This window comes from Aquarana catesbeiana, linkage group LG02, assembly GCF_042186555.1.
Source record: "Aquarana catesbeiana isolate 2022-GZ linkage group LG02, ASM4218655v1, whole genome shotgun sequence".
NCBI lineage: Eukaryota > Metazoa > Chordata > Amphibia > Anura > Ranidae > Aquarana > Aquarana catesbeiana.
Window position 1 is genome coordinate 812899605 of NC_133325.1, and position 23777 is coordinate 812923381.

Here is a 23777-nt window from a genome sequence, read left to right on the forward strand (position 1 = left end):
TCCTATCCATACTGACCCCAGTGGGACCTTCAGACTGGTCTTATATCCTACCCATATTGACTGATGGAACTTTCATTACTGGTCTTTTATCTGTTCCATACTGACCCCATAGGGACCTTCATTACCAGTCTTCTATCCTACCCATATTGACCATGATGGATCTGTCATTACTGGTCTTCTATCCTGTCCATACTGACCCCAGTGGGGCTGTCATTACAGATCTTCTATCCTGTTGATACTGACCCCAGTTGGACTGATCTTGTTGCCATACTACAGGTGCACAGTGAGGTGGATGGGTTAATGTAGAGAGGTCTCACCTGACATCTCTTCCACCTTCTGGATATTGTAGTAGTAACATTGTGGAACTTTGGCCTGTCTGGTGAAGCATAAAATCTCTTTAACATGTCTTCAGCGATAACAGTTGAAATCATGCAACCATTTGCAGGTGGCTCTCCTCTTTAAACATGTTGTCCCCCCAATAAATAATGTGCAGACTCAATGGCATTACCTTTCCACCACTTCTTTATTTAATTATTTATACAATTTCCTGGAAATGCCAAGAAAATAAACATGAAAGAATAAAAAGTATTGCTCTACCCTTGGTTCGTCTTCCAGCTTAAAGTTGGGATTCATTGGTTGGTATTATAAGAAATAGATCATCCTCAATAGTAAACGGCACCTGGATAGAAATAGTCCATGGCTACTCAACATCAAGTTCTTGTATGAAATACTGTAGGATCTACCAGGATAAGATCTTACTTATCATCATCATCATCATCATCATCGTCGTCATCATCATCATCGTCGTCATCATCATCGTCATCATCATCATCGTCGTCATCATCGTCGTCATCATCGTCGTCGTCATCATCGTCGTCATCCTCGGTGTTGATCTTGCCAGATAACACGTCTTCAATCCACTGCTCAAGTTCAGCTGGTGATGGAAGGTCCTCTGCATCTTCCATATCCATCCACACACTATCAGCCTACGTAAGAAGAAGAAAATTGTTAGGGACACACTGTCCAATAAAGGGTGAACCTGCTAAGGTTCAATTCTCCAAGGGTTTGGTGACTCTTGTTCATAATTCAGAGAATTTGATTATTTTTAGGGCTAAATGGCAAACTACTGTCAAAAAGGCATGGGGAGCTGGGCATGGCCATGGGGGCATGTACCAAAGAAACTTACAGGTGAATCCCATTGATGTCTATAGTGGAGGGGGGGGGGGGGGGATCATATGGTTAAATTCTGGCCATTTTTGGGAACTGAAGGCAACCTATGGTCAAAAAAGACAAAGTGAGATGGGCATGGCCCATGGGGGCATGTACCAATGACATTTATAGGAGAATCCCATTGACATCTATGGGGGGCAATTGTGTGGTTAAATTTTGGCCATTTTTGGGGTTTGAAGGCAAACTACTGTAAAAAAATGACATGGTGAGCTGGGCATGGCCATGGGGACAAATAACAATGAAAGTTATAGGTGAATCCCATTGAAGTCTATAGGGGGGCCATCATGTGGTTACATTCTGGACATTTTCTAGGGCTTGAAGGGAAACTACAGTCAAAAAAGGCACAGCCATGAAAAAAAATGTAAAAAACACAGAACAGCGGGGAGACGGTATGTTCATGCGGCTTTGAGAACAGAATTGAAACTACACAAACCTTTAAAAGAACATGCTTGAAGTACACCTTAAAGCTGGACATGATGGTTTGGAATACTACAATTTTAGGGGCAATCCCAGCAACAGCGTACACTGGCAGTGCATTTTTGACTCTTGGTTTGATGAGCTTGGTTCACAAACAGCAGCAGCACCCCAATCTCATTAATATCAGTTTGAGCAAACAGGTTCTTTCTGGGTAGCTTTGACCCACAGATTGGAAGTGGCCAATAGTTGTCCCTGTTCTCACTGATGTACAACTGTCCTGAGGCTGCCCGATTTCTATCAAGACCAGCATCACTGAAGTAGCAGTAACTAGAACACTGATACTCCACAGGTATGAGCCAGGCATGGTTCATACTTATACTTATGTGTAACTTTAATAAATAAACATACCTGGAATTCAGCTTTAAAATGCCCTATCACCATAAAAGAATGTACAAATATCCTGAGCACCAGGTTGTCCAGGTCAACTACAAGTATCCTGAGGACTGACCATGTTAGGTTTACTACAAGTCCTGAGCACCAACCATGTCCTGGTCTACTACAAGTATCCTGAGGACTGACCATGTTAGGTTTACTACAAGTCCTCAGCACCAACCATGTCCGGGTCTACTACTAGTATCCTGAGGACTGACCATGTTAGGTTTACTACAAGTCCTCAGCACCAACCATGAACAGATCTACTACAAGTACTCTGAGCACCAACCAGGAACAGATCTACTACAAGTATTCTGAGCACCAATAATTGACAGTTTACTATAAGTATCCTGAGCACCACCTATATACGGTTTACTACAATTATCCTGAGCACTGACCATGTCCAAGTATTCTACAAGTATCCCGAGCACCAACCATATCTGGTTTACTACAAGTATCCTGAGCACCAACCATATCTGGTTTACTAAAAGTATCCTGAGCACCTTTCATGTCCTGTTTACTACAAGCATCCTGAGCAATAACCATGCATGCTCTACTACAAGTATCTTGAGGACTGACTATGTATGGTATACTACAAGTATCCTAAGCACAACACATGAACACTGATCATGTACAATCTACTACAAATATCCTGAGCATGAACTATGTCTGGTCTACTACAAGAATCCTGAGCACAGACCTTGTGCAGTCTACTACAAGAATGCTGAGCAGCACCAAGTGTGTCTGGTCTTCTAAATATATCCTGAGCACTGACCATGTCACGTCCTGTATCCTGAGCACCAAGCATGTCTGGTCTTCTACAAGTATCTTGAGCACTGACCATGTCCGGTCCACTACAAGTATCCTGAGCACTGACCATGTCAGGTCCTGTATCCTGAGCACCAAGCATGTCTGGTCTTCTACAAGTATCCTGAGCACAGACCATGTCACGTCCTGTATCCTGAGCACCAAGCATGTCCGGTCCACTACAAGTATTCTGAGCACAGAAATGAGGACTGCTGATGATTTTTTATCTAAATGGATACATCCCTCGTGTTGGCTGTGTGCTGATCATAAATTGTAAAGCAGCAAAGTATTTATTGACTCCTTCTTTCAATACTTCATACTAGGGTTGTCCCAATACCACTTTTTTAGGACCGAGTACAAGTACCGATACTTTTTTTCAAGTACTTGCCGATACCGATTACCGATACTTTTTTTTTTAATGTCACGTGACAGTGTTTTTTTTGTTTTTTTTTAACAGTGCTTTTTTTTGGGGGGGGGGGGGGGGGGGGGAGGGGGTGAACGTTGTATGTGTGTGTGTTTTTTTTTTATTTACAATTTTTATTTTTTACAATCATTTTTTTTTTATTCTTTATTGCAATATGTGTTTTTTTTTTGTTTTTGTTTTTTTAATCAGCCCTGTTGGGGGGCTTTGGTGAGATATCAGGGGTCTTAACAGACCTCTGATATCTCCCCCTTGAGACAGAGAAAGAGACCGAAGATAGAGATTCCCCAGTCCCTTTCTCTGCAGCCTCAGCTGCACTGAGAATGAATGGAGTAATCACAGGAGAGTACAATGTTTCAGTTATGTGAATGGACAGAGTCAGCTGACTCTGTCTATTCACAAAGGAAGGAGGAGGGGGACGGTGGAACGGAGGGGGAGAGAGAAGGAGAGGGAAACGGAGGGGACAACGGAGGGGACAGCGGAGGGGACAGCGGAGGGGACAGCGGAGAGGCACAGCAGAATGGAGGGGGACAGAAAAGGAGAGAGGAACGGAGGGGACAGTGGAGAGGCACAGATAATGAAAGAGGAACGGAGGGGACAGCGGAGAGACACAGATAATGAAAGAGGAACGGAGGGGACAGCGGAGAGACACAGAGAAGGAGAGAGGAACGGAGGGGACAGCGGAGAGACACAGAGAAGGAGAGAGGAACGGAGGGGACAGCGGAAGGGCACAGATAATGAAAGAGGAACGGAGGGGACAGCGGAGAGACACAGAGAAGGAGAGAGGAACGGAGGGGACAGCGGAGAGACACAGAGAAGGAGAGAGGAACGGAGGGGACAGCGGAAGGGCACAGATAATGAAAGAGGAACGGAGGGGACAGCGGAGAGACACAGAGAAGGAGAGAGGAACGGAGGGGACAGCGGAAGGGCACAGAGAAGGAGAGAGGAACGGAGGGGACAGCGGAGAGACACAGAGAAGGAGAGAGGAACGGAGGGGACAGCGGAAGGGCACAGAGAATGAAAGAGGAACAGAGGGGACAGCGGAGGGGGACAGAAGAGGAGAGAGAAACAGAGGGGGCACGGAGGAGGATGCAGTGACAGTCAGCGGTGACCGATCACCGCTGTATGTCACTAAAGCTGCTGAAAGCTGCTGGGGGAGAATCTTGTAACTCCCCCACGCGCCGATCACAGCTGACAGTCCAGGTATCGGGGGAAGCATTGGGAGCATTTGCCCGAGTACAAGTACTTGGGCAAATGCTCGGTATCGGTGCCGATACCGATACTAGTATCGGTATCGGGACAACCCTACTTCATACATAAAGAAACATACAGTATATAACAGATTTATAAATATATGCAAAATATATAAACTAGACCCTACATCCCATCTATAACTGTATTTACTATCTATTGCAAATACATATACTGTACTCAATATACAGTATAGTATATATATATATCTGTATACAGTATCTCACAAAAGGGAGTAGACTCCTCCCATTTGTGTAAATCTTTTCTTCTATCTTTTCATGTGACAACAGTGAAGAAATGACACTTGTCTACAATGTAAAGTAGTGAGTGTACAGCTTGTATAACAGTGTAAATTTACTGTCCCCTCAAAATAACTCAACACACAGCCATTAATGTCTAAACCGCTGGCAACAAAAGTCAGTACACCCCTAAGTAAACATCTCCAAATTGGGCCCAATTAGCCATTTTCCCTCCCTGGTGTCATGTGACTCATTAATGTTACAAGGTCTCAGGTGTGAATGGGGAGCAGGTGTGTTAAATTTGGTGTTATCGCTCTCACTCTCTCATACTGGTCACTGGAAGTACAACATGGCACCTCATGGCAAAGAACTCTCCGAGGATCTGAAAAAAAGAATTGTTGCTCTACATAAAGATGGCCTAGGCTATAAGAAGATTGCCAAGACCCTGAAACTGATTTGCAGCACGGTGGCCAAGACCATACAGCGGTATAACAGGACAGGTTCCACTCAGAACAGGCCTCGCCATGGTCCACCAAAGAAGTTGAGGTCACGTGCTCAGCGTCATATCCAGAGGTTGTCTTTGGGAAATAGACGTATGAGTGCTGCCAGCAATGCTGCAGAGGTTGTAGGGGTGGGGGGTCAGCCTGTCAATGATCAGACCATACGCCGCACACTGCATCAAATTGGTCTGCATGGCTGTCATCCCAGAAGGAAGCCTCTTCTAAAGATGATGTACAAGAAAGACCACAAACAGTTTGCTGAAGACAAGCAGACTAGGGACATGGATTACTGGAACCATGTCCTGTGGTCTGATGAGACCAAGATAAACGTATTTGGTTCAGATGGTGACAAGCGTATGTGGGGGCAACCAGGTGAGGAGGACAAAGACAAGTGTGTCTTGTCTACAGTCAGAGGCGGCTCTAGACTTTGTGAGGCCTTAGGCAAAACTTAGACATGAGGCCCCACTCACTCCCATAATGGGAAAAAAAATTCAAGGGATGAAAATGAACTGTATTAGGAGGGTACAGTATAGGCGAGTGGACAGTATAGGGGGTAGGTGAGTGGGCATAATAAAGATATATTTTCCTCAAGCAGAGCTGCACAGGGAAGCTGCTCTCACAGATCCTACCCATTCTGGTAGGCTGTCACAAAGAGAGAAATAAAAGGGGGATGGGTGGAGAAGGAAGAAAGGAAGGAAGGAAGGAAGGAAGGAAGGAAGGAAGGAAGGAAGGAAGGAAGGAGAAAAGAAAGAAAGAAAGATGGAAGGAAAGAAAGATGGAAGGAAAGAAAGAAAGAAAGAAAGAAAGAAAGAAAGAAAGAAAGAAAGAAAGAAAGAAAGAAAGAAAGAAAGAAAGAAAGAAAGAAAGATAGATAGATAGATAGATAGATAGATAGATAGATAGATAGATAGATAGATAGATAGATAGATAGATAGATAGATAGATAGAAGGAGAAAGAGAAAGAGAAAAAAAAGATGGAAGGAATGAAAGATAGATAGATAGATAGATAGATAGATAGATAGATAGATAGATAGATAGATAGATAGATAGATAGATAGATAGATAGATAGATAGAAATAAAGATGGAAAGAAAGATGGAAGGAAAGAAAGAAAGAAAGAAAGAAAGAAAGAAAGAAAGAAAGAAAGAAAGAAAGAAAGAAAGATAGAAAGATAGATAGATAGATAGATAGATAGATAGATAGATAGATAGATAGATAGATAGATAGATAGATAGATAGATAGATAGATAGATAGATAAATATCTGATATGATAACCACCCCAAACACACCTCCAAGACCACCACTGCCTTGCTAAAGAAGCTGAGGGTAAAGGTGATGGACTGGCCAAGCATGTCTCCAGACCTAAACCCTATTGATTATCTGTGGGACATCCTCAAACGGAAGGTGGAGGAGCGCAAGGTCTCTAACATCCACCAGCTCTGTGATGTCATCATGGAGGAGGGGAAGAGGACTCCAGTGACAACCTGTGAAGCTCTGGTGACCTCCATGCCCAAGAGGGTTAAGGCAGTGCTGGAAAATAATGGTGGCCACACAAAATATTGACACTTTGGGCCCCAATTTGGAGATTTTCACTTATACACGATCACACAAATCTTGTCGGAAATTCCGAACGTCAAGAACGCGGTGACGTACAACACGTACGACGAGCCGGGAAAAATGAAGTTCAATAGCCAGTACGGCTCTTCTGCTTGATTCCGGGCATGCGTGGAACTTTGTGCGTCGGAATTGTGTACACACGATCGGAATTTACGAGATTTTGTTGTCGGAAAAATTTGAGATCCAGACCTCAAATTTTGTTTGCTGGAAATTCCGACGGAAAATGTCAGATAGAGCCTACACACGGTTCGGAATTTCCGACAACAAGCTCCCATCGAACATTTTCCGTCGGAAAATCCGACCGTGTGTACGCGGCATTGGATGGAATAGTCTGCGGGGGTTGAGCCGCAGGGGGAGCAACAGTCTGCATGGAGATGCAGGAGGAAACTAATACTAAATCCTATATGCACATTATTTCTTCTGGCTCTAACTTTATTCAAAGTGTACTCAAATCCTTAAATATGATGGCAAATATATACTGTATACCCACTGATATATAAACTAGGCATAAAGCAGGCTGGATACTGCAGTCATAGGTCCAGGCAATGAGACCCTTGCATGGCTCCGGGACAAAACAACCAATAGTAGGTGGAACAGATATGTTCTCCATATAATCTATACATGATGAACTTCAAATAACTGCAAGCTTGTATTACTCATCAAGTGGAACATCCACACATCTATAATCCCACAGAAATGATGAATGTATTTCTAATGTGGATCCACGAATGACATGCAGAGTCTCCATGGTATATAGAAAGTATTGGCTTCTATCAAATGGGCCACAAATGGTGCCTCCACATCCATGATGTACAACACATTGAGCTGTAACAAACTTTCACAGACATCCACAAGCATAAGCACTTGAATTGGAGGGCTGCAGACTTCTCATGCAGACTTTTAGGCAGCGCTGCTCACCCTGGAGTCTGGATTTATCACATACAAAATATCCGTTGTGCTCCAGAGGAAGGAATGAAAATAACCCAGTGCAAAGGAATCCAAACACAGGAACACTCCTCAGGCAAGTGAAGCGGCACAGATTGTGTCTCAGTGAGGTGTCATCAGAATCTAGAATCAGTCCGATCTCACCCGGGAGCCAGCTTGTACCTGAAATAGAATACTGACGCGTTTCAACCTTGAGAACTTCCTCTGAGAGGCGTGGCGTGTCAGTACTATTGCTCTGTGGAGCTATAAACCCATCAGACTCCTAATGCATCAAATCTGAGGAGACAGATCTCCTTGTGTTTACTTCCCCCCCCTCCATCACTAGGACACGTAAACATCCAGTTAGAAACCAGAAGTTTGTGAGCTACTACAAGTATTTTTAGCGCTGATTGTTTACAGTCAACTACAGTCTACTACCATTATCCTGAGTATTGGCCACGTCCTGCGAATAAGTATCTTGAGCACCAACTATGTTGGGTCTGCTACATCAATTCAATTAATCCTGAGCACTAACCATGTCTGGTCTACTATGAGTATCCTGAGCACCAACCATGTCTGGTCTATTACAAGTATCCTGAGCACCAACCATGTCTGGTCTACTACAAGTATCCTGAGCACCAACCATGTCTGGTCTATTACAAGTATCCTGAGCACCAACCATGTCTGGTCTATTACAAGTATCCTGAGCACCAACCATGTCTGGTCTATTACAAGTATCCTGAGCACCAACCATGTCTGGTCTACTACAAGTATCCTGAGCACCAACCATGTCTGGTCTACTACAAGTACCCTGAGCACCAACCATGTCTGGTCTATTACAAGTATCCTGAGCACCAACCATGTCTGGTCTACTACAAGTATCCTGAGCACCAACCATGTCTGGTCTACTACAAGTATCCTGTGTACCAACCATGTCTGGTCTACTACAAGTATCCTGAGCACCAACCATGTCTGGTCTATTACAAGTATCCTGAGCACCAACCATGTCTGGTCTATTACAAGTATCCTGAGCACCAACCATGTCTGGTCTACTACAAGTACCCTGAGCACCAACCATGTCTGGTCTACTACGAGTATCCTGAGCACCAACCATGTCTGGTCTACTACAAGTATCCTGAGCACCAACCATGTCTGGTCTATTACAAGTATCCTGAGCACCAACCATGTCTAGTCTACTACAAGTATCCTGAGCACCAACCATGTCTGGTCTACTATGAGTATCCTGAGCACCAACCATGTCTGGTCTATTACAAGTATCCTGACCACCAACCATGTCTGGTCTACTACTAGTATTCTGAGCGCAGATTATGACCAGCCTACTACAAGTAACCTGAGCACTGACCATGTCTAGTCTACTACAAATACTCTAAGCAGTGACCTTATTTGGTCTATTACCAGTATTCTGAGCACTGACCATGTCTAGACCTCTATAAGTATTTTGAGCACTAACCACGTCTTGTCTACCACAAGTATCCTGAGCTATGATCATGTCCGATCTGCTACAAGTATCCTGAGCACTGACCATTTATAGTCTACTGCAAGTATCCTGAGCCATGGACATGTCTGATCTACTACAAGTATTCTGAGCACTGCCGCTGACCATGTCTGGTTTACTACCAATATCCTGAGCACAGACAATGCCTGGAATAGTGGGAGTGGTCAGAGAGATCATATTGGATGTTAGAACAGCAATGAAATGTTGCAAGCACAGGTTTTCCTCTAGAATTTAAAGCATGAAATTGCTTAGAAAACATGTTATGGAAATTGTGTATATATCATGAATGGAGGGATTTGGGCCATACAGACATTCTCTTTCCACCATTCACCAAACAAAACCCGCTCAGCACATTGGATGATGTGAACTATCGTAAAGGTGTTCATCAGAGTTTATTCATTTATATAAGAATCCGTTATCTGCCGGTCGTCTCTTGTGGATAAATACAATGTCTGATACTTACATCGGTTACATTAACAACTCCGATCTGAGGCCTGAACAGGTCAATGTGGAAAGTTCTCTCCCAATATGTCACCAACTGTAGATAGAATCAGATGTGACATCATCATTATATTACATCATCATACAGTAGAAGCATAACATTACATCACCCTACAATAGGAAGACTGATAATATGACATCAGGAAACAGCAAAGAGAGAACTGGCAGTATGACATCACTGAGCTGACATCACAACTTCATGGATTTGTTGAAGCAGGACTATCACATTACACAGGCACAGGATTTATCATCAGATGGCAAGGAAAGTCCTAATATGAACTCTTCAGACAATCCCAATCATTACAGAGGAGTGATTATATGACATCATTTAATCAGTGTGACATCATGCATAATAATAAACTCATTAGTGACAATAAAGATAGTTACTGAGTTATAGATTTTTCACTGTCATACAACAGAGACACAGAGTGACATCATTAGGGGAAGGGAGGGGTAATATGACATTGGTGGACATGACTCAGAGAGGAGATCATATACGGGGGTCACAATGGGGTAGATTTAATAAAACTGGAGCAATTAGAATCTGGTGCAGCTGTGCATGGTAGCCAATCAGCGTCTAACCTCAGCTTGTTCAATTAAGCTTTGGCAATAAAACCTGGAAGCTGATTGGTTTCTGTGTAGAAGTGAGCCTGATTTAGCTTCCCATCTTTAGTAAATAAACCTCAATGTGACATAATCAGAGGGGAGGGAGGAATAATGACATTGGAGGGCATGACTTCATGAGAAGATCCTATCAGAGGGACACAATGTGACATCATCAGAGGGGAGGGAGGAATAATGACATTGGAGGGCCTGGCTCCATGAGAAGATCCTATCAGAGGGACACAATGTGACATCATCAGAGGGGAGGGAGAAATAATGACATTGGAAGGCATGACTCCATGAGAAGATCCTATCAGAGGGACACAATGTGACACCATCAGAGTGGGAGGGAGGAATAATGACATTGGAGGGCATGACTCCATGAGAAGATCCTATCAGAGGGACACAATGTGACATCATCAGAGTGGGGGGGGGGGTGTGACATTGGACAGCATGACTCCATGAGAAGATCCTATCAGAGGGACACAATGTGACATCATCAGAGTGGGGGGGGGATGGTGTGACATTGGACAGCATGACTCCATGAGAAGAGCCAATCAGAGGGATACAATGTGACATCATCGAAGGGGAGGGAGGACTAATGACATTTGAGGGCCTGGCTCCATGAGAAGATCCTATCAGAGGGATACAATGTGACATCATCAGAGGGGAGGGAGGAATAATGACATTGGAAGGCATGACTCCATGAGAAGATCCTATCAGAGGGACACAATGTGACATCATCAGAGTGGGGGGGGGGGGGGGTGGTGTGACATTGGACAGCATGACTCCATGAGAAGATCCTATCAGAGGGACACACTGTGACACCATTGAAGAGCAGAGATGGTCAAGGTGATATTGGTGGTTACGACTCGGAGAGGAGATCATATAAGAGGGGAATGAAGTGACATCATCAGAAGGTAGGGAGCTGTGATGGGACATTGGTGGGCATACATCCAACTGAAGATTCTATAGGAGGGACACAATGTGACATAATCAGGGGGTAGAGAGGGGTAATGTGATATTGGCGTATGGGTTTGACATTGGGACATGCCATGGACAGGAGATTCTATTGGAGGAACACAATATGACATCATCAGAAGGTAGGGAGTTGTGATGGAACATTGGTAGACCGAGTAACAGTGGGACATGATTCGGAGAAGAGATTATATAAGAGGGACATGATATGACATTATCCGGATGGTAGAGAGCAATGATGGAACAATGGAAGATGGGGTGACAGAGGGATATGACTTGAAGATCCTATTGGGAGGACCTGTTTGTGACATCATCAGAAGGTAGGGAGCAGTGATGGGACATTGGTAGGCATGGCTCCAGGAGAAGATTCTACAAGAGGGACATGGTGTGACATCATCAGAGGGTAGAAAGAGTTAAAGTGATATTTGTGAATGGTGGGACATGACTTGAGAAGGAGATCCTATGGGAGGGACGAAATGTGGCATCATCAGAAGGTAAGGAGTTGTGATGGGACATTGGTAGACCGAATAATAGCGGGATATGATTCAGAGAAGAGATCATAGTAGAGGGACATGATTTGACATTAGCCAGATGGTAGGGAGCAGTGATGGGACATTGGTGGATCGAGTAACAGCGGGACATGACTTGGAGAGGAAATGAATGATAATGTGAAACAAATCTGACTCAGTGAGGAGGTCCTATCAAAGAGACATGATGTTGCATCAGATGGCAGATAGGTGATCATGTGACACTGATGGATATGACTTGTAGGGGAAGTCCTATGAGAGCGACATGATGTTGCATCATCAGATGGTAAGGAAGGGTGACCAAGTGACACTGGTTTAGATGAATTGGAGAGGAGGTGCTATCAGGTGGACATAATGTGACATCACCGCAGGTTAAGGAAAGGTGATCACATGACCCTGATGGATATAACTTGTAGAGGAGTTCCTATCAGAGCAACATGATGTTGCATCATCAGATAGTAAAGAAGGGTGATCATGTGACATTGGTGGACATGCCTTGGACAATCTTTAGTGGGTAAGGAAGGGTGATTACATGATTGTTTTACATGACTTGAAGAGGAGGTCCTATCAGGTGGGCATAATGTGATATCATCAGAGGTTAAGAAAAGGTGATGATGTAACATTCACAGACATGACTTGGATAGAAGGTCACATCAGAGGGACATGATGTGACATTATCAGAGGGGTGATCATGTGACATTGGTGGACATGGCAGAAGTGGTCCTAAAGGAGGGATATGATGTGGGATCACCAGATTCTGTAAGGAAAGTGTGGTCATATGACATTAATGGACAGAACTTGGAGAAGAAGTCTTATCAGAGAAACACAATGTGACATCATCAGAGGGTAAGGAAGGGTGATCATGTGACACCGGCAGACAGGACTTAAAGAGGAAGTCCTTTCAGATGGACATGATGTGACATCATCAGAAGTTAAGGAAAGGTGATCATGTGACATTGACAGGCATGACTTGGAGAGGAGGTCCTCTCAGAGGGACATGATGTGACATTATCAGAGGGGTGATCATGTGACATTGGTGGACATGGCAGAAGTGGTCCTAAAGGAGGGATATGATGTGGCATCATCAGGCTCTGTAAGGAAAGTCTGGTCATATGACATTAATGGACAGGACTTGGAGAAGAAGTCTTATCAGAGAAACACAATGGGGGTTATTTATGAAAGGCAAATCCACTTTGCACTGGAAGTGCAGTCACTGTAGATCCGAGGGGGACATGCAAGGGAAATAAAAAAAAACATTTTAGCTTGCACATGATTGGATAATAAAATCAGCAGAACTTCCCCTCATTTCAGATCTTCCCCTCAGATTTACAGCGACTGCACTTCCAAGTGCACTTTGCATTTGTGGTTTGTACTTGTAGTGGAAAGTGGATTTGCCTTTCGTAAATAACCCCCAATGTGACATCACCAGAGGGTTTAGGAAGGATGATCATGTGACACCAGCAGACAAGACTTAAGGAGGAAGTCCTATCAGATGGACACAAATGACATTGAAAGACAAGACTTGGAGAGGAGGTCCTATTAGAGGGACATGATGTGACATCATCAGAGGGTAAGGAAGTGTAATCATGTCGCACTGGCAGACAGGACTTAAAGAGGAAGTCCTTTCAGATGGACACGATGTGACATCATCAGAAGTTAAGGAACGATGATCATGTGACATTGACAGGCATGACTTGGAGAGGAGGTCCTCTCAGAGGGACATGATGTGACATTATCAGAGAGGTGATCATGTGACACATTGGTGGATATGGCAGAAGTGGTCCTAAAGGAGGGACATGATGTGGCATCATCAGGATCTCTAAAGGAAAGGGTGATCATGTGACATTATTGGACAGGACTTGAAGAGGGTGTACCAGAGAAACATTATGTGACATCATCAGAGGGTAAAGAAGAGTGATTATGTGACACTGGCATACAGGACTTAAAGAGGAAGTCCTTTCAGATGGACACGATGTGTAATTATCAGAAGTTAAGGAAAGAGGATCATGTGACATTGAGAGGCATGACTTGGAGAGGAGGTCCTATCAGAGGGACATGATGTGACATCATCGCATGGTAAGGAAGGGTGATCATGTAACATTGCTGGTCATTACTTGGAAAGGAGGTCCTATCAGAGGGACACAATGTGACAACATAGGGTAGGGAGGGACTATTTTTTAATTGGAGAATGTGATTTTGAGAAGTGAGAGATGACAGTGACACACACCAGTGGGAAGTCATCGGGGTCGATCCAAACAATGCTGAGCTCGGGGTTCTCTGTGTTTTCTCTGGCCACTTCCTTCAGGATCTGGATGAATTCATAACCATCTAAAAGCAGAAATGGGGGTTGTGAGATCAGGTCAGAAAAGACATAAAATTCTATCTTGTCACTTTGACTTCCCCAACCACTACAGAGCACTAAAGCCACCACACGTATCTAGAGGCTATCCCGTGTGCTTGAGACTGCAGACACTTCAGCTGCTGTGACATCACAGTGACAGCACACACCTCTAGTAATATAACTGTACCTGGGTCCTCCTCCTCAGCAAAGGCCACAATATGGATTCCGTCCAGATCATCCTCCTGCAAAATGGTACAATGATGTCACCGGTCATAATACACAAGATTGTCTGTAAAGAGTGTAGATGGTGGATGTAATGTTGAAATGATGTCATAGAGCAGTGTGTGATGATGTAATCAGGCCTGACTCCTCCCACAAATGGGACCACTGAGGGCCAGCTATGCCTCTACTCTAGCCCCGTCCAGCCCAGATATGTAGAAAGGATCCTGCCTGAGGTAGCCAAAACTCAGCAAAGTGCTGCTTGTTTGATCTACGAATAAACTAGTAGCACCATAGTATAGGACGGTGATATTTCACTCCCATTGATGGGGCCTCTTTATAAAGGGGTAAAGTGATGCTTAATGGATTTTAAGAGTGGATCTGAATATCGGGACTAAAGAGGATCGTAACAACCATAAGGAATGGGGAGGATAGGTACAACCCCCCAATACCCCACATGACAGGGCCTCACCCCTAAGGGACCTACTGACAATCCCTGAGTGCTGTCACATGGGGGGCCTGTACAATCGGTAGAGGGAACCCCGAGAAGGACATTTCTCCAAAAATGTTTTTTTTAAATATTTTCATGTCTTCCGACATTTCTTTGTCTTCTGTTTTTACTATTTCAAGCAGTTCACTATCACATCTTCCTGTGTCAGATTAATAAACTGGAGAAATCGCTGGGGGAGGGTAGCTGTGAGCATGGGCGTCCGCAGGTAGGTGCAAGGGGGCTCAATTGCCCCCCCCCAGAATCAGGGATCGGATTGGCACATTCAGCACAGTGGCGTTGCTATGGGGGTGTGGCAGCCAGCGGGGTGACACCATCAAAGTGCTGTCAAGCCCCCCCCCATCAGTGTAGTCTGTCTGCGGGCTCTTTTCCCTTCTCAGTCCAGCAGAGAACTCGGCGGCACTGTGTCAGGAGAAAGGTGAGCTGTGGGCTGTCAGAGGTTTCCCCCGCTCGCCCCCCTTCTCCTGTCAGGGAGAAGAGACGGCGGCTCTCACCAGGTTCTCCGCCCAGCTTCCTTCCCCATTTGCCATAACTGAGGGCCATTCAAAGGAGACTAGGAGAGGAAAGCATCATGGGACATGTAGTCCCGAAGATTGGTGGCCCCATTTTCCACAGGAAGGAGGCTACAGCTCGATCAAGAGAGAGATTGAGAGACTGCAGCCTGGAAAAAAGCTAAGGGAGTGAGTGCTACAGGACAAAGAAAGAGGCGCGTGCTGGGCGGAAGCCAGAGAGAGAGCCACGCTACCCAGCGCCACCAGAGAGAGCCACGCTACCCAGCGCCAGCCTGAATACTCAACCCTTTACTGGTCAACAGCTGAACACTCAACCCTTACCTGGCCAACACTTGAACACTCAACCCTTTCCTGGACAACACCTGAACACTCAACCCTTCTCTGACCAAAGCTTGAACACTCAACCCTTCACTGGCCAAAGCTGGAACACTCAACCCTTCTCTGACCAAAGCTTGAACACTCAACCCTTCATTGGCCAAAGCCTGAACACTCAACCCTTCTCTGGCCAAAGCCTGAACACTCAACCCTTCTCTGGCCAAAGCCTGAACACTCAATCCTTCTCTGGCCAAAGCCTGAACACTCAACCCTTCACTGGCCAAAGCCTGAACACTCAACCCTTCTCTGGCCAAAGCCTGAACACTCAACCCTTCACTGGCCAAAGCCTGAACACTCAACCCTTCACTGGCCAAAGCCTGAACACTCAACCCTTCTCTGGCCAAAGCCTGAACACTCAACCCTTCACTGGCCAAAGCCTGAACAATCAATCCTTCTCTGGCCAAAGCCTGAACACTCAAGCCTTCACTGGCCAAAGCCTGAACACTCAAGCCTTCACTAAAGCCTGAACACTCAAGCCTTCACTGGCCAAAGCCTGAACATATAACCCTTCTCTGGCCAAAGCCTGAACACTCAACCCTTCACTGGCTTCACTGTGGTTGAACTTGATGGACTTGTGTCTTTTTTCAACCTGACTAACTATGTAACCTGAGCATTCAACCCTTTTCTGGCCAAAGCCTGAACACTCAACCTGAAGTATTAAAACCCAACTCTGAGCAACTAAAAAATTATGTCCTGCAGTGGGGCTGGTCCTGTAAATCATTGCAAGAGTTAATTGCTCATTTAGGTCTAGGGGAACAAAAAAAAATTTACTTACCTGATCCTCTGTTCCTCCCCGTAACTAGGCTGGTCCCTGCAGCTTCTTCTCCCCCCGCGCTCCAGTGATTTGGAGTCCTGACATAATCAATACCAAAGCAGGGTCCCTAGCCCTGCATCGAATGTGATGATGCCAAGAGACAATCCACCACCAGAGTATTGTGGAGCAGAGGATGGGGTAAGTAGAACTGTTTCTCATCTCCCCTAGATAAAATGAGCTATTAACCCTTTCAGTGCTGGTGCAACCCCACGGCAAGGGATAATTTTTTAGTTGCCAGAGTTGGCCTTTAGCCCCCCCAACACCAAGGAGCCCATTTATAAAGAAAATAATTGTGCCACTATTTGTACAGTGAATCTGCGTATACATTTATTCTGTGTGAATTAGGCAAAATCGAACGTTGTAAATTCTGTTTTCTCTTCTGAACGACTGTAATGAAATACTGCAATATGGCTCATAGATGGAGCTGGGGAGAATAGGAAATATATGTGTCTTTGTAACCAGAGATACAATGTAACATCTAAAGAACTTTAGAGAGAATCAGCAAATAAATGTAACAAATGGTTAGAAATGTTACACTTCATCTGCCAGGGACTGGTCTTGTCTCCACCCCTTGTTTTAGTGGATGGAACCTGCTGGGCCCCTCCCACATCTCTGCTCTTTCTCCTTGTGCAGGGTGACTGGTCTTGTCTCAGTCCCTCCTGTAGGTTTCTCTAGTGGGTGGAGCCTCTTGGATCCCTCCCATAGCGCTGCTCTCTCTCCTTGTGCAGGGTGAATGGTCTAGTCTCCGCCCCTTCTGTAGTTTTCTGGAGGCAATCTGTAGTGGGTGGAGCCTGCTGGGCCCCTCCCACAGCTCTGCTCAGGATATGTACAGAACAGCGATGATGTCACTGCTGTTTTTACAAGGTAATATCTGGGTTTGCAAATGTATTTGGCACACACACAAGGTAGATTTATATCCTTTGTGATTTTTGAGCAATATATTTAAATGAATGGGTTCCTGGAGAACTGGGGCGACTTCTCAGTCGGTTACCAGCTCTATAGAAGGGACGGACTGCACCTAAATTAGGAGGGTGCAGATCTGCTGGGAGTGAAGATGGCCGAAAAGTTAGAGGGGCTTTTAAACGAGACGAAGGGGGGGATGGTCCAGAGGTAGAGATAGCCAGCGCGGAAGATATTCCAGAGGGTAGTATTGGGGGGCATTAGTGGTAGGTTGACCAAAGCACATAAACACAAGGTAAGTATAGTAGCAAGTCCTAGTTGCAATTTCGGAACACCCAATACGAGGACAATATGTGACCGGTCTAAACTATGTGGCATGTTCACCAATGCCAGGAGCCTGGCGGACAAGATGGGTGAACTAGAGATACTGTTGTACAAGGAGGATTTGGATTTTGTGGGAATTTCAGAGACCTGGTTCAACAGCTCACATGAAGGTAATACAAAGACACTGAATTTCAAAAGAGCCAACTTCCCTAAACTACAAACCTTGCTAGAAAATATAAATGGGAATAAAATCTTAGGAACAAAGAACACGGAGGAGAGATGGGTTTGCTTTAAGAGCATATTAAATAAGGGCATGAGCCAATGCATCCCAATGGGAAATAAATTTAAAAGAGCTAATATGGATGGCTTAACTCCAACGTAAAAATGCATATAAAAGCAAAGGCGAAGGCCTTCAAAAAATACAAGGCTGAGGGATCATCATCAGCACTCCAACTTTACAAAGAATGCAACAAGAAATGTAAGGGTGTAATCAGGGCAGCTACGATAGAACACAAAAGAAACATAGCGGAGGAGAGTAAAAAAATCCCAAGAAATTCTTTAAGTACATAAGTAGTAAGAAAGGGAGGTCAGATCATATTGGCCCCATAAAGAATGAGGAAGGACATCTGGTTACAAAGGATGGGGAGATGGCAGAGGTATTGAATTTATTCTTCTCCTCAGTCTTCACGAGGGAATCGGGGGGCTTCAGTAACCAAAACTGCAGTGTTTATCCTGAGGACACAACACAGGAAGCACCTACATGGTTAACAGAGGACAGAATTAAAATTAGACTTGAAAAACTTAACATTAATAAATCACCGGGACCAGATGACTTGCATCCGAGGGTACTTAGGGAACTCAGTCAGGTGATTGCCAGACCGTTGTTCCTAATTTTTACTGACAGTCTACTGACTGGAATGGTACCAGCTGATTGGAGAAAAGCCAATGTAGCACCAATATTTAAAAAGGGCCCAAAAAACATCCCTGGGAATTACAGACCAGTTAGCCTAACATCAATAGTATGTAAAATCTTGGAGGGGATGATAAGGGACTATATACAGGATTTTAGTAATAAGAACGATATCATTAGCAGTAATCAGCATGGATTCATGAAGAATCGTTCTTGCCAAACCAATCTATTAACCTTCTATGAGGAGGTGAGTTGCCATCTAGATAAAGGAAGGCCCGTAGACGTGGTGTATCTGGATTTTGCAAAAGCATTTGACACAGTTCCCCATAAACGTTTACTGTACAAAATAAGGTGCGTTGGCATGGACCATAGGGTGAGTACATGGATTGAAAACTGGCTACAAGGGCGAGTTCAGAGGGTGGTGATAAATGGGGAGTACTCAGAATGGTCAGGGGTGGGTAGTGGGGTGCCCCAGGGTTCTGTGTTGGGACCAATCCTATTTAATTTGTTCATAAACGATCTGGAGGATGGGATAAACAGTTCAATCTCTGTATTTGCAGATGATACTAAGCTAAACAGGGCAATAACTTCTCCGCAGGATGTGGAAACCTTGCAAGAAGATCTGGACAAATTAATAGGGTGGGCGACTACATGGCAAATGAGGTTCAATGTAGAAAAATGTAAAATAATGCATTTGGGTGGCAAAAATCTGAATGCAATCTATAGACTGGGGGGGAGAACCTCTGGGGGGATCTAGGATGGAAAAGGACCTGGGGGTCCTAGTAGATGATAGGCTCAGCAATGACATGCAATGCCAAGCTGCTGCTAATAAAGCAAACAGAATATTGGCATTAAAAAGGGGGATCAACTCCAGAGATAAAATGATAATTCTCCCGCTCTACAAGACTCTGGTCCGGCTGCACCTGGAGTATGCTGTCCAGTTCTGGGCACCAGTCCTCAGGAAGGATGTACTGGAAATGGAGCGAGTACAAAGAAGGGCAACAAAGCTAATAAAGGGTCTGGAGGATCTTAGTTATGAGGAAAGGTTGTGAGCTCTGAACTTATTCTCTCTGGAGAAGAGACGCTTGAGAGGGGATATGATTTCATTGTATAAATACCGGACTGGTGACCCCACAATATATAAATACCAGACTGGTGACCCCACAATATACAAATACCGGACTGGTGACCCCACAATATACAAATACCGGACTGGTGACCCCACAATATACAAATACCGGACTGGTGACCCCACAATATACAAATACCGGACTGGTGACCCCACAATAGGGAGAAAACTTTTTCGCAGAAGAGAGTTTAATAAGACTCGTGGCCACTCATTACAATTAGAAGAAAAGAGGTTTAACCTTAAACTACGTAGAGGGTTCTTTACTGTAAGAGCGGCAAGGATGTGGAATTCCCTTCCACAGGCGGTGGTCTCAGCGGGGAGCATTGATAGTTTCAAGAAACTATTAGATAATCACCTGAATGACCACAACATACAGAGATATACAATGTAATACTGACATATAATCACACACATAGGTTGGACTTGATGGACTTGTGTCTCCTACTATATGTACTACTATAAAGTTTTATGCCCGGAGTTCATCTTTAAGACATATGAGATAACAGACAATTAATTTGGCTATTTTTGGCCAGATTTGGGGAGATTATCTAGGGACCCCCGGCACAGCCATAAAGGAAGGATTGGACAAGTATGGGTGTTAAGCTTCCATCGATCGCTATTATCAGAGGCGGCAGCACCCGGCAGAGCCACATGGCAGCAGACCCCAGGCTGAGCTCCTTGTCTGTGTGCTGGAGGGGCGAGGAGGACGCCCCCCATCCATCGCCCGGGAGGTCTGTAGATTGGCTGCAGATATTGCAGACAATTCAATTAGCGTCTGTCTGAGATGAGGAGCAGATATTACTAATATCCCGGCTGAGATGTGACATTCTCCATAATGGATTCTGTAAACTGAGACTCTGCCGGATCACAACACTCTATTATTAGACATTCCATCTAAATGCTAATTCTTCTGGAGCCAACAAAGACGTCCTCTCACCGCCACCTGCTGCCACCAGCACAATGCCAGAACCGCTCACAGCCCCCCGGGGGGGCCACAGCCTGAGGGCCACATGTGGGTCTTTGGTACTTGGTGTTTGGCATTTGGACCCCAGAAGTGTGTAATAATAATGACAGAAAAATTCCTGTTGATTTGTTGGAAATCCAACGAGCTCCTAAATTCCTGCAATGAGCTGACAGCACTGCCTCTGCTCAATGACATCCCATCTAGTGTTTTCATGCCTGCTTGCTGGACTACAGAACACCTTCCCTCTCTCCTCACCTCCAAAACCTCTACCCAGTGCCGGGATATTCACACCCAAAGCCCCAATCCAAAATGCAGAACTGCACCCTGTTCCTATCGTTAATGTATAACACAGATTGAGGACGCTACACTTTGGGCGGATGCCCCTCCTGCCCCCCCCCCCTCGGTGTATGTGGATTGGTGTAAGTTTTGTGATATTCTCAGTGCCTATGGGTGTTGTGACATTCCCGGTGTCTATATAGGTGTTGTGACATTCCCGGTGTCTATAGGTGTTGTGACATTCACAGTGTCTATAGGTGTTGTGACATTCCCAGTGTCTATAGATGTTGTGACATTCCCAGTGTCTATAGGTGTTGTGACATTCCCAGTGTCTATAGATGTTGTGACGTCCCCGGTGTCTATAGATGTTGTGACGTCCCCGGTGTCTATAGATGTTGTGACGTCCCCGGTGTCTATAGATGTTGTGACGTCCCCGGTGTCTATAGATGTTGTGACATTCCCAGTGTCTATAGGTGTTGTGACATTCCAGGTGTCTATAGGTGTTGTGACATCCCCGGTGTCTATAGGTGTTGTGACATTCCCAGTGTCTATAGGTGTTGTGACATTCCCAGTGTCTATAGATGTTGTGACGTCCCCGGTGTCTATAGATGTTGTGACATTCCCAGTGTCTATAGGTGTTGTGACATTCCAGGTGTCTATAGGTGTTGTGACATTCCCGGTGTCTATAGGTGTTGTGACGTCCCCGGTGTCTATAGATGTTGTGACATTCCCAGTGTCTATAGGTGTTGTGACATTCCAGGTGTCTATAGGTGTTGTGACATCCCCGGTGTCTATAGGTGTTGTGACATTCCCAGTGTCTATAGATGTTGTGACATTCACAGTGTCTATAGGTGTTGTGACATTCCTGGTGTCTATGGGTGTTGTGACATTCCCAGTGTCTATAGGTGTTGTGACATTCCTGGTGTCTATAGGTGTTGTGACATTCCTGGTGTCTATAGGTGTTGTGACATTCCCAGTGTCTATGGGTGTTGTGACATTCCTGGTGTCTATAGGTGTTGTGACATTCCCGGTGTCTATAGGTGTTGTGACATTCCCGGTGTCTATAGGTGTTGTGACATTCCCGGTGTCTATAGGTGTTGTGACATTCCTGGTGTCTATAGGTGTTGTGACATTCCTGGTGTCTATAGGTGTTGTGACATTCCTGGTGTCTATAGGTGTTGTGACATTCCTGGTGTTTATAGGTGTTGTGACATTCCTGGTGTCTATAGGTGTTGTGACATTCCTGGTGTCTATAGGTGTTGTGACATTCCTGGTGTCTATAGGTGTTGTGACATTCCTGGTGTCTATAGGTATTGTGACATTCCTGGTGTCTATAGGTGTTGTGACATTCCTGGTGTCTATAGGTATTGTGACATTCCTGGTGTCTATGGGTGTTGTGACATTCCCGGTGTCTATAGGTGTTGTGACATTCCTGGTGTCTATAGATGTTGTGACATTCCCAGTGTCTATGGGTGTTGTGATATTCCTGGTGTCTATGGGTGTTGTGATATTCCTGGTGTCTATAGGTATTGTGACATTCCTGGTGTCTATGGGTGTTGTGATATTCCTGGTGTCTATGGGTGTTGTGATATTCCTGGTGTCTATAGGTATTGTGACATTCCCAGTGTCTATGGGTGTTGTGATATTCCTGGTGTCTATGGGTGTTGTGATATTCCTGGTGTCTATAGGTATTGTGACATTCCCAGTGTCTATGGGTGTTGTGATATTCCTGGTGTCTATGGGTGTTGTGATATTCCTGGTGTCTATAGGTATTGTGACATTCCCAGTGTCTATGGGTGTTGTGATATTCCTGGTGTCTATGGGTGTTGTGATATTCCTGGTGTCTATAGGTGTTGTGACATTCCTGGTGTCTATAGGTGTTGTGACATTCCTGGTGTCTATAGGTATTGTGACATTCCTGGTGTCTATGGGTGTTGTGACATTCCCGGTGTCTATAGGTGTTGTGACATTCCTGGTGTCTATAGGTGTTGTGACATTCCTGGTGTCTATAGGTATTGTGACATTCCTGGTGTCTATGGGTGTTGTGATATTCCTGGTGTCTATGGGTGTTGTGATATTCCTGGTGTCTATAGGTATTGTGACATTCCCAGTGTCTATGGGTGTTGTGATATTCCTGGTGTCTATGGGTGTTGTGATATTCCTGGTGTCTATAGGTATTGTGACATTCCCAGTGTCTATGGGTGTTGTGATATTCCTGGTGTCTATGGGTGTTGTGATATTCCTGGTGTCTATAGGTATTGTGACATTCCCAGTGTCTATGGGTGTTGTGATATTCCTGGTGTCTATGGGTGTTGTGATATTCCTGGTGTCTATAGGTATTGTGACATTCCCAGTGTCTATGGGTGTTGTGATATTCCTGGTGTCTATGGGTGTTGTGATATTCCTGGTGTCTATAGGTATTGTGACATTCCCAGTGTCTATGGGTGTTGTGATATTCCTGGTGTCTATGGGTGTTGTGATATTCCTGGTGTCTATAGGTATAGGAGATGAAGGACATACAAACAATAAACTCACAAACAGG

At 44.8% G+C, this 23777-nt stretch overlaps 1 protein-coding gene across 1 annotated transcript in view; it reads right to left on the reverse strand.

Annotated features, from left to right (window-relative positions):
• Positions 1–504: 504 nt before the first annotated feature.
• The window catches only part of CASQ2 (calsequestrin 2), a 110331-nt gene continuing 87058 nt past the window's right edge, over positions 505–23777 (reverse strand). The window contains exons 8-11 of the mRNA XM_073617613.1: positions 14492–14546; positions 14191–14291; positions 9818–9892; positions 505–986 (exon numbers count right to left, since the gene is read on the reverse strand). Of these exons, the coding sequence (XP_073473714.1) occupies positions 756–986; positions 9818–9892; positions 14191–14291; positions 14492–14546 (462 nt within the window). The 3' untranslated portion in view covers positions 505–755. The remainder of the gene's footprint in view (positions 987–9817; positions 9893–14190; positions 14292–14491; positions 14547–23777) is intronic.